Source organism: Ailuropoda melanoleuca, chromosome 12, assembly GCF_002007445.2.
Source record: "Ailuropoda melanoleuca isolate Jingjing chromosome 12, ASM200744v2, whole genome shotgun sequence".
Lineage (NCBI taxonomy): Eukaryota > Metazoa > Chordata > Mammalia > Carnivora > Ursidae > Ailuropoda > Ailuropoda melanoleuca.
Window position 1 is genome coordinate 32,723,713 of NC_048229.1, and position 13,212 is coordinate 32,736,924.

The following is a 13,212-nucleotide window of genomic DNA, read 5'->3' on the forward strand; positions in this document are numbered from 1 at the left end:
TGTTCTGGCCGTTCTCAGAGGGTAGTCGATTTTAAATACTTTGCCGTGTCATGTCAGGATGTGGCTCGGTTAAACCAATCTAGATGCTGGCAAGTCAATAATGGAGAATTTGATTCATCTGGAATCATTAAACATCCTCCAGTAACCGAGCACCTGTCCCCTCAGACACGCCAAGGTCACGGGCTGCAACAGGACAACCTTCTCCAATAGCTCCTCTGGGGTGTAGATCTGTGGCACCCTCACCGTGGACCAGGCAGCCCCCCCACACACACACACCTTGAGTCCCTTGACCTTGAACTGAATGTGACCTCCACGCCCTTGAGATGTGGACCACATGCACGGCTTTATAAGAACAAATGTGTCAGGTGTGAGTTTTAAACACAGATCCATGCTGGGCTACAAATGGTTGTCTTATTTATTTACTTTATTTATTTATTTATTTATTTATTTATTTATTTATTTATTTATTTATTCATTCATTCATTCATTCATCCAGCATGGAGCCCAACGTGGGGCTTGAACTCACGACCCTGAGATCAAGACCTGAACCGAGATCAAGAGTCGGACGCTCAACCCGCTGAGCCCCCCAGGCGCTCCTGGGCTACAGTCTTCATCCACAGCGCACTGATCGGAAGGGTACACGGGCCCGGTGAGTGGGCTGGAGCCGGCTTACCACAAGATTTATAATTGCACACAAAATGCATTAAACCCGCCCCACTGGTGATGTGGTTTGACTGTTCAACATTGCTATGGTTTTTTGGCTGCTAATTATTCAGCTCACAGCATTGTCAAGATGAAAATAAAATCTCCCCCTGGTTACTGTTTAAAAATTGCTTTTATAAAAGTTACAAAAGTTACAGGCAGTGAAATGCACACATTCTAAGTGTCCGAGTCCGCAGGTTTGGGCAGATGCAGACACAGAACGTTCCGCCCCTCCACACGCTTCTCTTGTGCCTTCTCGCAGCCACACTCTGTCCCCACGGAAGCAAGCACAGCTGTGGTTTTTTCCCCCCACCCGTAGATGAGTTTTTCCAGTTTGAAACTTCTCAGAAATGGAATCGCTTGGTAATGGTATAAGCTTAGCGTTTGCAACCCCTGCCAAATCTGGATGTTGTGAAATTCAAACGCCCAACGTGATGGCTTTAGGTGAGGCTTTGGGGATGTAATTAGGTCATGGGGGTGGATCCCCCGTGAATGGGGTTCGTGCCCTTCTAGGAGACCCCAGAGAGATCCCTTGCCCTCTCTCTGCCATGTGAGGGTGCAGGGACAGGTCACCCGTCTGCAACCCGGAGGAGAACCCTCCCCAGAACCACGTTGGCACCCTGACCGTGGACGTGCAGCGTGCAAAACTGTAAGAAATCGATGTCTGTTGTTTATAAGCCCCGGTCTGTGCTATTCTGAACTAAGACAAGTACGCATGTGCATTTAAGGTCTGCCTTCCTCCCCTCAGCATAAAGTCTGTGAGATCTGTCCTTACTGTTGTGGGTATCAGTCCTTCATTCCTTTTTATTATCGAGTGACATTCCCTTGGATGGATGGGCCGCTCCTAGGAACCTACCCCAGGGAAACGAAAACATCTGAGTGGTTTCCAGATTCGGGCTATTATGAGCAAGATGCTGCTATGAATATTCATGTACGTGGCTTCGGTGGACATGTTTTCCTTTCTCTTGGGTAAACACTTAGGGTTGGAATGCCTGGGTCACACGACAAGGGTTTAACGTTTTAAGAAACTTCCAAATAGTTCTCTACAGGGGTTGCACTATCCCTGGCTACTTTTATTTAGTTAATTCATTTGTTCATTATTTAATTAACGATTTGTGTGTGTGGGTGTCATAGAGAGTATTTAAAAGCATAATATGAAAAGTGAGACCCTCCATATCGCTATTTGAATCTCCCATGGTCCCTCCTCCCAAAATAACAACAGTGACAGTTTCTTACTACTGCTTTTTTACTGATCACTTCCAGAGAAATAAATGATTCATATACCAGCACTTATATACAAATCCTCCTTTATCTTTAAACAAATACAATCTTAATATGCATTCTTGTGAATTTCTCCTTAAATGATGGCCTCAAAAGCCTTTCACATGAGCACATGGTACTTTGTCCTAAGACTGCCCAGGGGTTGATTTAATCAGTCCTGAAATCACAGGCATCTAGAGCACCTCGATTGGACAAACCCACCTTCCCACCAACACTGGGTGAAACTGACTATTTCTCCACAGCCTCACCAGCAGTGGGTTTTTATCCAACTTTTAAATTTTTGATTGGTGAAAAACTATAATTCATTGCTTTTTAAAAAATTATTAAAGATTTTATTTTTAAGTAATCTCTATACCGATCGTGGGGCTCAAACTTAAACCCCTAGATCAAGAGTCACATGCTTCACTGAGAAAGCCAGGCGCCCCCATATAATTCACTGCTTTTGATTCTTATATAGGAATGGGCTTGAGTGTCCCTTTCACACGCTTATTAGCCATCTTGATTTCTTTTTTCTAAACTACATGTTCATGGCCTTTGTATATTTTCTTCTTACTTCCTTTTAGCTTTTGGTAAATGAATTAGCCCATGTCTGTTATATAATGCTGTTAATATTTTTCCCGGGTTGTGGTTTATCTTTTTTCCCCCTCACTTTCTTCTCACGGGTGAAAAGCACAGACTCTACACTTACAAATGAATTAAATGACATACAGCAAGTTTACATTTTTATGTTACATACACATTTTTTTATGATGTGGTCACCCCTACCTAGTCTGGTTTTTTTCCCCCCAGAAATTTCCATATCTTCCCATAGGAAAACAATTTCTCAAGATCTTGCTTGGCAGAGCCAGGATATGACTTGGGTGAAATGGAGCCAGAAGTTTGAAAGCAGGAGTCACAGGAACTTGGTATCGTAATGGAAACACTAAGCCTTGGATGACTCCTTGTCTTCCCCCAAATTGCAAAAGTCACAGGAAAAATGCCGGTCTCACACAGAGCTCCAAGATGATCCCTAAGGCCATGCTGCCATGCTGAGACATGCCCTGCACTCTCTTGTTGGTACGTGGCCATCAGATCTGGACCAAAGCCAGGACCAGATCTGTGGGAGCCGTGCCTGACATTTCACTGAGCAGGACACGCGCTGGGTAGAGCCGGGGCCCCTGGCGACAGCGTTACAGGCCTGGACGTGCCCTGCGGTGAGCTTTAGCGCCCACCCCAGAGCTCTCTGGTCTTCCCCAGCACCCTTTCTGCCACAAAAAGCTCAAATCTAGAAGCGGAGGTAGACAGAAAACATTACTGCATTATCTGTGGGGGAATGAGTTCAACTGACCACACTACCAATGTTGTTTGGATTACATGCATTTGCTTGGGTGCTTTTAAATGTCTGTGACGTGGTATTTTTTTAATGTGGGGAAATTAAAAAAAAAGGCAATTAATCACCCCAGTAGCACCACCAGATTGATATTTTGTTAACACAGGTTGACCAGTGTTCTTTGGATACATTAGTTCCAATTGTCAGAGATCAATAAAATATCCAGAAATGTGGCCCCAATTTAAGCAAACAAATAGGCTCTCTGAAGCTTTTTCCTAATACTTTCGTCGCAGGGAATACATACGGTGTAAAAAGGTTTGCCCAAAAGGTGGCAAACGCTACCCTGTTTTGACTGCGTTGATCGCAACAAGAGTATAGGGAGCTCACTTCTCAGCTGATTCCTCGCTCATTTGCGATTTGCCTGTTCAGAAGCTTTGCCCATTTTTCTATGAGGTTGTTCGTCTTTTGCTTAATTTGAATTCGTGGTTAATAAAGTTTAAAAGTTAGATCTCTGCTGTGACGTACAGTGGAAATATTTTCCAAGTGAACCTTGGTCGTCTTCTTTATAGTAACATTTGTCATGAGGTGGCTTTAAATGTTTGTGCTGGGACACCTGGGTGGCTCAGTGGGTGAAGCGTCTGCCTTCGGCTCAGGTCATGATCCCAGGGTCCTGGGATCGAGTCCTGCATTGGGCTCCCTGCTCAGTGGGGAGTTTGCTTCTCCCTCTTCCTCTCCCTCTGTACTCTTGTCTTTCTCTTTCAAATAAATTAATTAAATCTTAAAAAAAAATAAATGTTTGTGTTGACACTTGATCTTCTTCCTTTCATGGTCCTTACGTTTTATATCCTGCTTAGAAAAGCCTTTCTCACACCAGAATGATGGATGAATTCATCTATGTTTTCTTCTACAACTGTTATTTTTTAATATTTTATTCTTTGATCTAGCAAATTTATCTTTCATAGGGAAAACTAGCCGCCCCCAGCACAAAAGCAATTATTCAATTATCTCTCTTTTCCCTCTGATCTGCAAAACCACCAAACGAAATGTCCCAAATCCATGTCTGTTTCCGATTTGCTTTTCTGTTCTACCGCTTTCTCTGTGATTGCAGATTCATATTTGTATAATATTTTTTAATAACCCACAAGGCCACCCTTTCTCCTTGTCTGTTCTAGAATTTTCTTGGCTACTCCAGCTGTAAAAAACATGTTAAATGAGGGGCGCCTGGGTGGCACAGCGGTTAAGCGGTTAAGCGTCTGCCTTCGGCTCAGGGAGTGATCCCGGCGTTATGGGATTGAGCCCCACGTCAGGCTCCTCTGCTGGAAGCCTGCTTCTTCCTCTCCCACTCCCCCTGCTTGTGTTCCCTCTCTCGCTGGCTGTCTCTATCTCTGTCGAATAAAAAAAAAAAAAACATGTTAAATGATTCACTCTGCAATCACAGGAAATGCTCAAATTAAACAGATCCTAAGGCTTGGAAGAATAATGGTAGTTTGGGGTTTTTACTGGTGTTGAATTTTTAACACTAACAACGGCTTACATCCTTCCCACAAAGGGGTATTAGGAGAATCCCTCAATTGACAATTGGCACAAAGTCAGCTATAGAGCCAGATTATGCTGGTGAAATTGGTTCCAGGTTCACTTTTTTTTTTTTTTAAAGATTTTATTTATTTGACAGAGAGAGAGACAGCCAGCAAGAGAGGGAACACAAGCAGGGGGAGTGGGAGAGGAAGAAGCAGGCTCATAGCAGAGGAGCCTGATGTGGGGCTCGATCCCAGAACGCCGGGATCACGCCCTGAGCCGAAGGCAGACGCTTAACCGCTGTGCCACCCAGGCACCCCTCCAGGTCACTTCTATAATTACTGCAGTGAAACCGGAGCAGACAAGCTGATGGGCGAGAGAAGTTTCTGCCACGTGGCTGAGCTCCCCTGCTCCTGTAAGTGCATTGTAGAGGGCATCCTTGGGCTGGGATTTTAAAACCAAGGCAGGGACGCCTGGGTGGCTCAGTCGTTAGGCGTCTGCCTTCGGCTCAGGGTGTGATCCCGGTGTTATGGGATCGAGCCCCACATCAGGCTCCTCCGCTATGAGCCTGCTTCTCCCTCTCCCACTCCCCCTGCTTGTGTTCCCTCTCTCGCTGGCTGTCTCTATCTCTGTCAAATTAAAAAAAAAAAAAAGATTTAAAACCAAGGCAGCACAATGAAAAGCAATATGGCATTTCTTCAAAATAATAAAAAGAGAATTACCGTAGGATCCAGCAGTTCCACACCCAGGAACATACCCCGAAGAACGCAAGGCAGGAACCCAAAGGCTAACTTGTATGCCTACGTTCGTAGCAGCTCGATTGGCAACAGCCAAAAAGGGGAAGCAACTTAAATGCCCCTCAACGGACGCGTGTATAAATAGATAAATGAAATGTGCTATATCCACACGATGACTGTCACTCAACTTTAAAAAAGGAGGAGATTCGGACCCAGGCTACCACAGAGATGAACCTCGAGGACATTATCCTCAGTGACGCAAGCTGGTTACAATAAGACACACACTGTAGGAGGTCACTTATTGGAGGCGTCCAGACTAGCCTACAGGATGAGATTGACAGTAGATGGCGGTGGGGCGCCCGGCGGGCTTGGTGGGCGGAGCATGCCACTCTAGTTCTTGGGGTTGTGAGTTCGAGCCCCATGTTGGGCACAAAGCTCACTAAAAAAAAAAAAAAAAGGGAGAATGGTGGCTGCTAGGGCCTGGGAGGAGGGGGAATGAGGAATTATTGTTATTTGTAGAGCTTCCATTTTACAAGATGAAGGGAGTCGTGTGGACGGTGGTGGTGATGGCTGCACGACAACGTGGATGTCCTCAATGCCCCTGAACTGCACACTTAAAAATGGTGCGGACGGTACATTTCCTGTCAAAACTCATCCAACAGGTCACTTAAGATTTGTGCATCTCACCGATTATCAAATATAAATGGATAATAAACCTACGTCTTTATTCTTTACCTATTTGCTATCCAGCACGTACCGCACAGCTCTTTCTAGAGCCCCCGTGGGCCCCTGGTTGGGCCACTGTCACTACTGTGGTCTCCTCCTTCCTCACTGGGCTTCCAGCTGTGGCCTCACGCCCCCTGCCCCCCCGCAGCCTGTGAAAACCTAAGTCTGGTCACGATCCTCTGCTCAGAAGCCCCCATAGCTCCCGACTCACTCAGACTGAAGCCAAAGTCCATCCTTTCCGAAGCCCACAAGCCCCTCGCGATCAGCCTCCCAAACGGCCCTGACCTCACCTCCTCATTTCCTCCTCGCTCCCCCTCTGCTCTGGCCACACCTGCCTCCTCCTCGCTTTTTCTTTTTTTCGCAAAAGCACCAGGCATTCTTCGTGCAGACCCTTCCCTCTGCCCGGGATGCTGTGCCACCAATGGGCTGCCTGTCTCACTCCCTTACCTCCTTCAGGTGTGTTAGAGGTCACCTCCTTGCAGAGACCCTCCCTGCCCACTATATAAAACAGCCGGCACTCTCTCCCACACACACACTCACTCATCCGGACCCTTTCCCCCCACGTACTTCTGCAAAGTACTCGGCACCCCTTCGGGATCACGAAGCTCGGTATGAGCCGGCTAGCTCCCAGCAGAATACAGGAAACTTTGGTTCCTGGCCATCACAGGGTCCATGCCCAACACCTCGGGGCCGATTCAACGCACGGATGGCGGGGACACTGCCTTCGGGGCCTTGGGTGGTGAACGCAGAAGTTCCTGGCATCACTCCAGTCTCCCCCAGAAGAATGGTACCGGCGGGGCCTTGCTCCCAGCACAGCCCTGAGCAGAATGCTGCCCCCCTTCCAGAGAGGGGCTGAGAGGCTTCCCTGCAGACAGCTGATTTCCCGGCATCTCGCCAGGCCCCATCCCTGGGTGTTCTCCCTGCCTCCCAGCTTCCGGCCAAGTCAGCCTTTCAGGCTCTACTGCCAGCCTGGGCGAACCAGAGGGAGTGACTGACTACATCTTGGGAGGTACTTAAAGATGCTGGCCAGATATGGCTTTTCCATAGGGGGAGAAAGGGAAAGCATGCAATCGATAAATCCATTACTGGGGTCTCTATGTGCCTCTCCCCCGGCATCTCATTCACTCCCGTCCCCAAATGCCAGCTTCCCTGTTAGTCTCTTGTGCCTCTTCCCTCCCTGACCATCTCCACAGACCTTTCAGAAAACCCCGATGTTGGCCCTGGAGGATCCTTCCTTCCCTCCAACCTATGTGTGTGTTGAATTCTCAGGAGAAACAGCAGAAGAGACAGGTTCCCAGTAAAGATAACAATCTGAGGGATCCCGACTCAGCAGGTGGGGCCCAGGAAAGGCATTTTTACCAAAGCCCCCAGGTGACTGATGCAGTGGCCACCCCGTTGGGGAGGGCCTCTCAGGGGAGGGGGCTGGGCAGGAGAAAACAGAATTTGTAGCTGAAAAACCTGTTTGTCTGAGAAGAGGGGAGGAAAGGGTCTTCTTCTTCCAGCTGTTTTTCAAACCGAAATAACATTTTCAGATGAACTCTCGTCACCAGTGACCTGTTTTCGAAACTTCTAGAAACCCCAAGATCTGCAGGAGATCCTCTCGCATTGGTGGCAGACCACAGAGCAAAGAGGACACCCCAAAGGCACCTTGTCATGGAAAACGGACCATCCTTGCAGGACTGACAACAGCTCGTGCCAGGCTGGGAGTCTAGGACAGTGTGTGTTGTTCACTGAAGGGACCCTCTTCTCAAATAACCCACGACCTCACCTACAAGAGTGTCAACAGATACTTAATTTGCTACACTTTATTTTGTAACATACATGTTTCCCTCCACCCATCATGGCGGCCACCTGTTAACACAATGAAGCCCTAATGGACCCGATTTTGAAACCGGGCGCTGGGGAGTCCCAGGGTCTCACCTCAAGAGGCCAGCGCGCTCGGGTATTGTTTCGCACAAAACCACGGAAGACCTCGATGCGCACGGATAGGGAGGAAGAGCTGCAAACAGAAACCGGTTTCTTCCCCCCCCCCCACCCCGCCCGGCGTCTTCAGTTAAGACTCATCCAGGTTTTTGAAATTGTCACAAGACGTTTATTTTCAAGGCGGAATTACTAACAACATCTAACAACTGTTCACATTCCCAAGCACAGAAACTGAAGTCAGAAGAGAGCCCCTGGACACATCAAAGGGCTGAAACGCCACACGACGACATTATTACTGGGCGCCACGTGAATACACCGACGTGCTATCATACAGCTGAAAATCACAGCGTGTAACAGGAGTGTGTGAATTACAGAGGGAAACTTCTTCCGGAGCGGTACAGCACGGGGCAGGGGCAGGATGCAATCTCACCCACTTGCAACCTCTCTCATCAGCCACACTTACTAGAAGATTACCTATATGCAAATAGATGGCAGAAACAACTCACTGGAGAGCTGCACAAAATCAAGTTCACTTAGGAACCCAAGGTAATATTCTGATCATCTCCTAGGTGACTGGTTTGGCTTAAGACGTGTTCAAGTTCCAGTTTTTGTTTTTTTTAAGACATGAAAAAAATAGATTTGGATTACATCTTTGAGCATGCCTTGGGCCTCCCGGGACACTGTTTGAGAACCATTGGCATTGGGTATCCCGCTCCCTCCCCCTACACACACACACACACACACACACACACACACACACACAAGACACATGGTACGCTAGTCTACTCAGAGGACAGAAATGAACAACCAAGTTTTTCAGAATTTTTCTGTCTTACTATAACGTGAGAAGTGTCCTCATGTCTTCATGTGGTGGCACTGGATGGCCTTAGGGCTGGGAAGCCAGGAGTGCCTGAGTCCTTCCCTCCCAGTCACCCCTCCTCCCCACAGGCCTCCTAAGACCATCTGACCCCAAATGGGAATCCAAGTACCATTTTTATTCACAGAACCTACAACTCAAACACTTCAAAGCCTGAGCGCACATTCTTGTCCCCCAGAACTCTTGGGACCTTCCTGCCCTCTGGCTAGTTAACTGGAGGGAGAAGCTGAAGAGCAGGAAGGGGCAAGGAAGGCAGGTCCGCTCTGAAGATCTCCGCTTAACTTCCCGGGGGGTGAAACACAGAGAAGGTGGGAGAAAATGCCAGGCCCTGCATGCAGAGGTCGGCTCACTCACCAGGAAGCAGGCAATGAGGATGAAAGGCAGAACATGAACAGGAACCCTGCGTGTGTATGAAAAGTGAATATTCTAGGATTTTCCCAGTCTACTTAGCGACTCTCCAGCCTCTGCAGGGGAGTCGAGGGGGAGGGCAAAAGCAGGCCTGGCAGAGAAAAGAGCAGAGAGGTGCACCCCCCTCCCTTAATCTCTCCCACCTAAGAGCTCACACTTTTCCTCTGAGAGTCCCATCTCTCCAAACTGGGTCCCTAAGAGTCAAAAGTCAGGGTTCATTCAATAAGGAAACAAACTTTGTTCCCCATCTGATACTTCTTCCATGGTCTTCTTTCAACTCATCGGGTATGGGTGGTCCCCCAAATCGAAGCTTTCTGGGTTCTGTGGATAAATTAGAAGAGCTCAAGAGGGAAGCAGGTGTCATTTGGAATTTTTTCTTACTTCCTTGGGTTTTTTAAGTGCTTGAACATCTCTATCCCACAATCAGACTTCCAGAAAACTCCACCCTCAAAGCCATCGACCTGGACCAATGTTATTACTCCAAACGGTTCAGTTCTTATCAACGGAGCTGGGTCAGATGGAGTGGCAGAACGACCTGAGGCTACCACAGCGACACTCACCAACGAAGGAGGGGTGGGGGGTTTGCTTTGCCACCTCCCGCTCATAGGTGTCCCCAAGGTTGGCCTTCAGGGGCTCCTAGGAGGGAGGTCAGGGCTCCTGCCCTCTAAAACCTCAACTAGTGTGTCATCCGCCCCCTCTGCTGCACTGGGCTCCTCCTCACGAACCACCTGGCCCGCCTCGCCCCTGAGCGCCTGGGCGTGCACCTGCCGCTCCTGCCCCAGTTCCCCACTCATCCGCTTGCCGGCACAACCCAAAAGACTTCTGTTGTCATTCTGATCCCTGGAGGCAAGAGGAGAGCCTTCTGGCTTGGCCTTTGGGCCCCGAGACGCTGAGGCTGGCAACGCCACCGGCTGGGGGCCTCGGAGGGCCTTCTGACCTGAGCCACCTCTTCTTGAACCCGGCCCTTTCTTCGCAATCATTGGCTTCTTCTTGGCATCTTCTGAATCGACAAGGACGTACGAAACAGGGCCCAAGCTCACCTTCTTCTTCTTTCTCATGGAGGCAGGGCTCTTTCCCAAGGCCCAGCCCATGGCCTTCTTCTTTGGGGGGCCCTCCTGGCCACCATCTTGGTCTGACTGGGAAGCGACCCCAGGGCTCACAGCTTCTGACCCCGCATCATGGGACGGGCTGCTGGGAGCCTTCCAGGCACATGTCGCCACAGGCTTCTTCCAAGCCGACTCCTCCTGCTTCACACAGGGCTTTCTGCTGCTCCTGATGGATTCTGAGACCTCCATATTTTCAGCACCAGCAGCCTCAGGATCCTCCAAGGAGGCTGAGCTGTTGGAATGATGGCCTTTGGGCTTCTTCCAGAGCACTGACTCCTGCTTGGGGGGTTTCTTCTGCTTCTTTCTCCTGGAGCGACTTTTAGCTCCAGCCTGGCGAACCAGGGGTTTGGGGGGGTCACCTTCATTTTCCGGGTCATTCCAGCCGTCGGGATTCTCCATCTTCAAAGCTGAACCTACCTCGGCAGGCCGCCCTGGCGCCTTCTTGACCTTCGTCCGCACTGCTGGGGCTGAGGCTTCTGAAACTGCCCAGGCATCAGCCACTTCTCGAGCCCTAGCTTCCTCGCGGCCGCGGATCTCGGCGTCCGTGTAGAAGACGATTTGCACCACTGCCCCCAGGAGCACCCCCAGAGCTTCTGCCCAGTTCTCTGGGGGCTGATTCTGGGGCCGTGGGGGGTGGCTGAGCTGGAGGAGGCGGACCGCGTCCTCCCAGGTGCGCCCCTCGGCATCCAGGAATTCATTCAGATTTTTTAAAAACTCAGCATCCTGGGTGGGGTCTCTACAAACCACTCTCCAGACGCCCCCCCTTCCTGGGAATTCCCTGGGTATGGCCCTGAGATTCACACCCTCTCCGACCTCAATGAGGGCGGCTTTGGCATTCTCCTCCCTCAGAAAAATCTTATTGAGCACGAAGTATGGGCCCAGCGGGGAGAGGACCCCATTCAAAGTCTCCTCAATTTCTGCTTGACCACAGTCCTCGGGGATGCCCGTGACCAACAGGGACCTGTGGATGTCCACTTCCATCCCCCGGCACCAGTCCTCCAGAAGGTTCATGGCCATGGTGGCGGACACCTAGCGGCTCTAATCCCACGTGCACCCAACAGTCTACAAGGTGGACGAGGGTGGCCGCAGTCCCCAGATATTAATCCTGCAAGGTGACAGGAGAGGGAGGTCAGATTCCCCAGAAGACGACCAGGCTCAGAGGTCTCGGCTGCCCCCTGCGCGGCGGGCCCGCAGGCAGCCTCGCCCTTTCCCAGGCCCCTCCTCCCCAAACCCCGACCCGGGTGCTCACACGTGTCTTGCGAACTGCGCTCGGCACTGCCCGGGCTCGCCCGGCAGGGATCTGGCAGCCCCGCCCCCGGCCGTCCGGTCGGGTCGCGCCGAGGACAGGCCGCCGGGATGCAGCCGCTCGCCAGGCGCCGGCTCGGCCCACCCAGGCCGGCCGCTCCCGGCGGAAGGGGCCGAGAAGCCAGCGTCCGACCCCGCTTCGGCCCCGGCGGGTCACGCGCCGTCTCCCCCGGATCCCGGCAGCTGCGCGGAGCCGAGGCCGGCTTTGCAGCGCGCGCTTGCGCACTTGCGGCCGCGCCGCTCCAGCGGTCGCCATGGCAACCGGCCTGCGCCGGCGACGCGCCCTCGGGCCTGCGGAGCCCGGTGGGAGAGAGGGGGTGGGGGTGCGGTTCAGCAGCTCACGGAGCAAAGGGTCTACGCATTCTCCGATTTTCCCTCCAGACGTATCCTTTCCACTCTTTTCAATTCAACGTGGGCCTCGGGGACTGGGGAGGGGGGGGTGGATGCCCTGACTTCTATGATGGTGACCAACTAGCCCTCCTACCATCTGCCTTTCTGTTGGGTTCAGCCCACCGGACTCCTGGGAGCCACCAGAAATCTAAGGGCGAGAGGAAAGAGCGGCTTTAATCCCCTCTGAGTTCCTCTAACCAAACGGTTAGACAGCTCCTGACAGCTCTGTCATTTGGCCGCAGTTACTCTGGTTCCAGAAATATCCAGAAGCTTCTAGAAACTCCCCCCTTCTGCCCCACGTGCCCTTCAAGCCTGGGATAGTGCCTCACCTCTCCTTACTGATTTCCTCGGTTGCTGCCCACGGGCGCACGCCTTTGTTGATAGTTAATGAAACACTTCTCAATGACTCAGTTTGAGTTGTTGTTTGCTGTCAGGACCTAGCAATGGCGCTTACTGGCTGCGCAGCCTCAGACACTTTGGGCTCGCCAAGCTCTTTCCTCTTCTCCCTAAAAGGAATACCAATAAAACCTTCCTGATCAGAACTTTGAAGGTTTGGGGATATCACATATGAAAGACGCAGCAAAGTACAATTTTGGCCTGAGCATTCAACCAAAATCTGTGATTTGGATTCCATTTTGGAATTGGGGCCTTTGCAAGACCAAATAACCAAATGCGTGTTCCGCTGTCATCTCTTGCATCCCTGAACTTGGGCGTGATCGATCCTTTGATCTTGCAATATGGGTGTGATCGCCCAAGTTCTCATGTTATTTCATGCAAAAAAAAAACACCAGACTTGTCATTCAAATTGTTAATTCTCCATATTTCATTCCGATAAACACTCTAGCTATAACTAGAGTTTAAAAATTTCATGTACTTGACCTGTGGAAATTCTATTAATCAGCTAAAGAATGAATGTGTATCGGGGCGCCTGGG

General features: G+C 50.4%; 1 protein-coding gene across 1 annotated transcript; it reads right to left on the minus strand.

Annotated features, from left to right (window-relative positions):
- Positions 1 to 8,356: 8,356 nt before the first annotated feature.
- Positions 8,357 to 12,145, minus strand: LOC100475571 (paraneoplastic antigen-like protein 8A). The gene is made up of 2 exons (XM_034638994.1): positions 11,834 to 12,145; positions 8,357 to 11,613 (listed from the first exon to the last, which is right to left on the minus strand). The coding sequence occupies exons 1-2, from the start codon at positions 12,143 to 12,145 to the stop codon at positions 10,105 to 10,107; spliced, it is 1,821 nt and encodes a 606-aa protein (XP_034494885.1). The 3' UTR covers positions 8,357 to 10,104.
- Between the last annotated feature and the right edge of the window lie 1,067 nt (positions 12,146 to 13,212).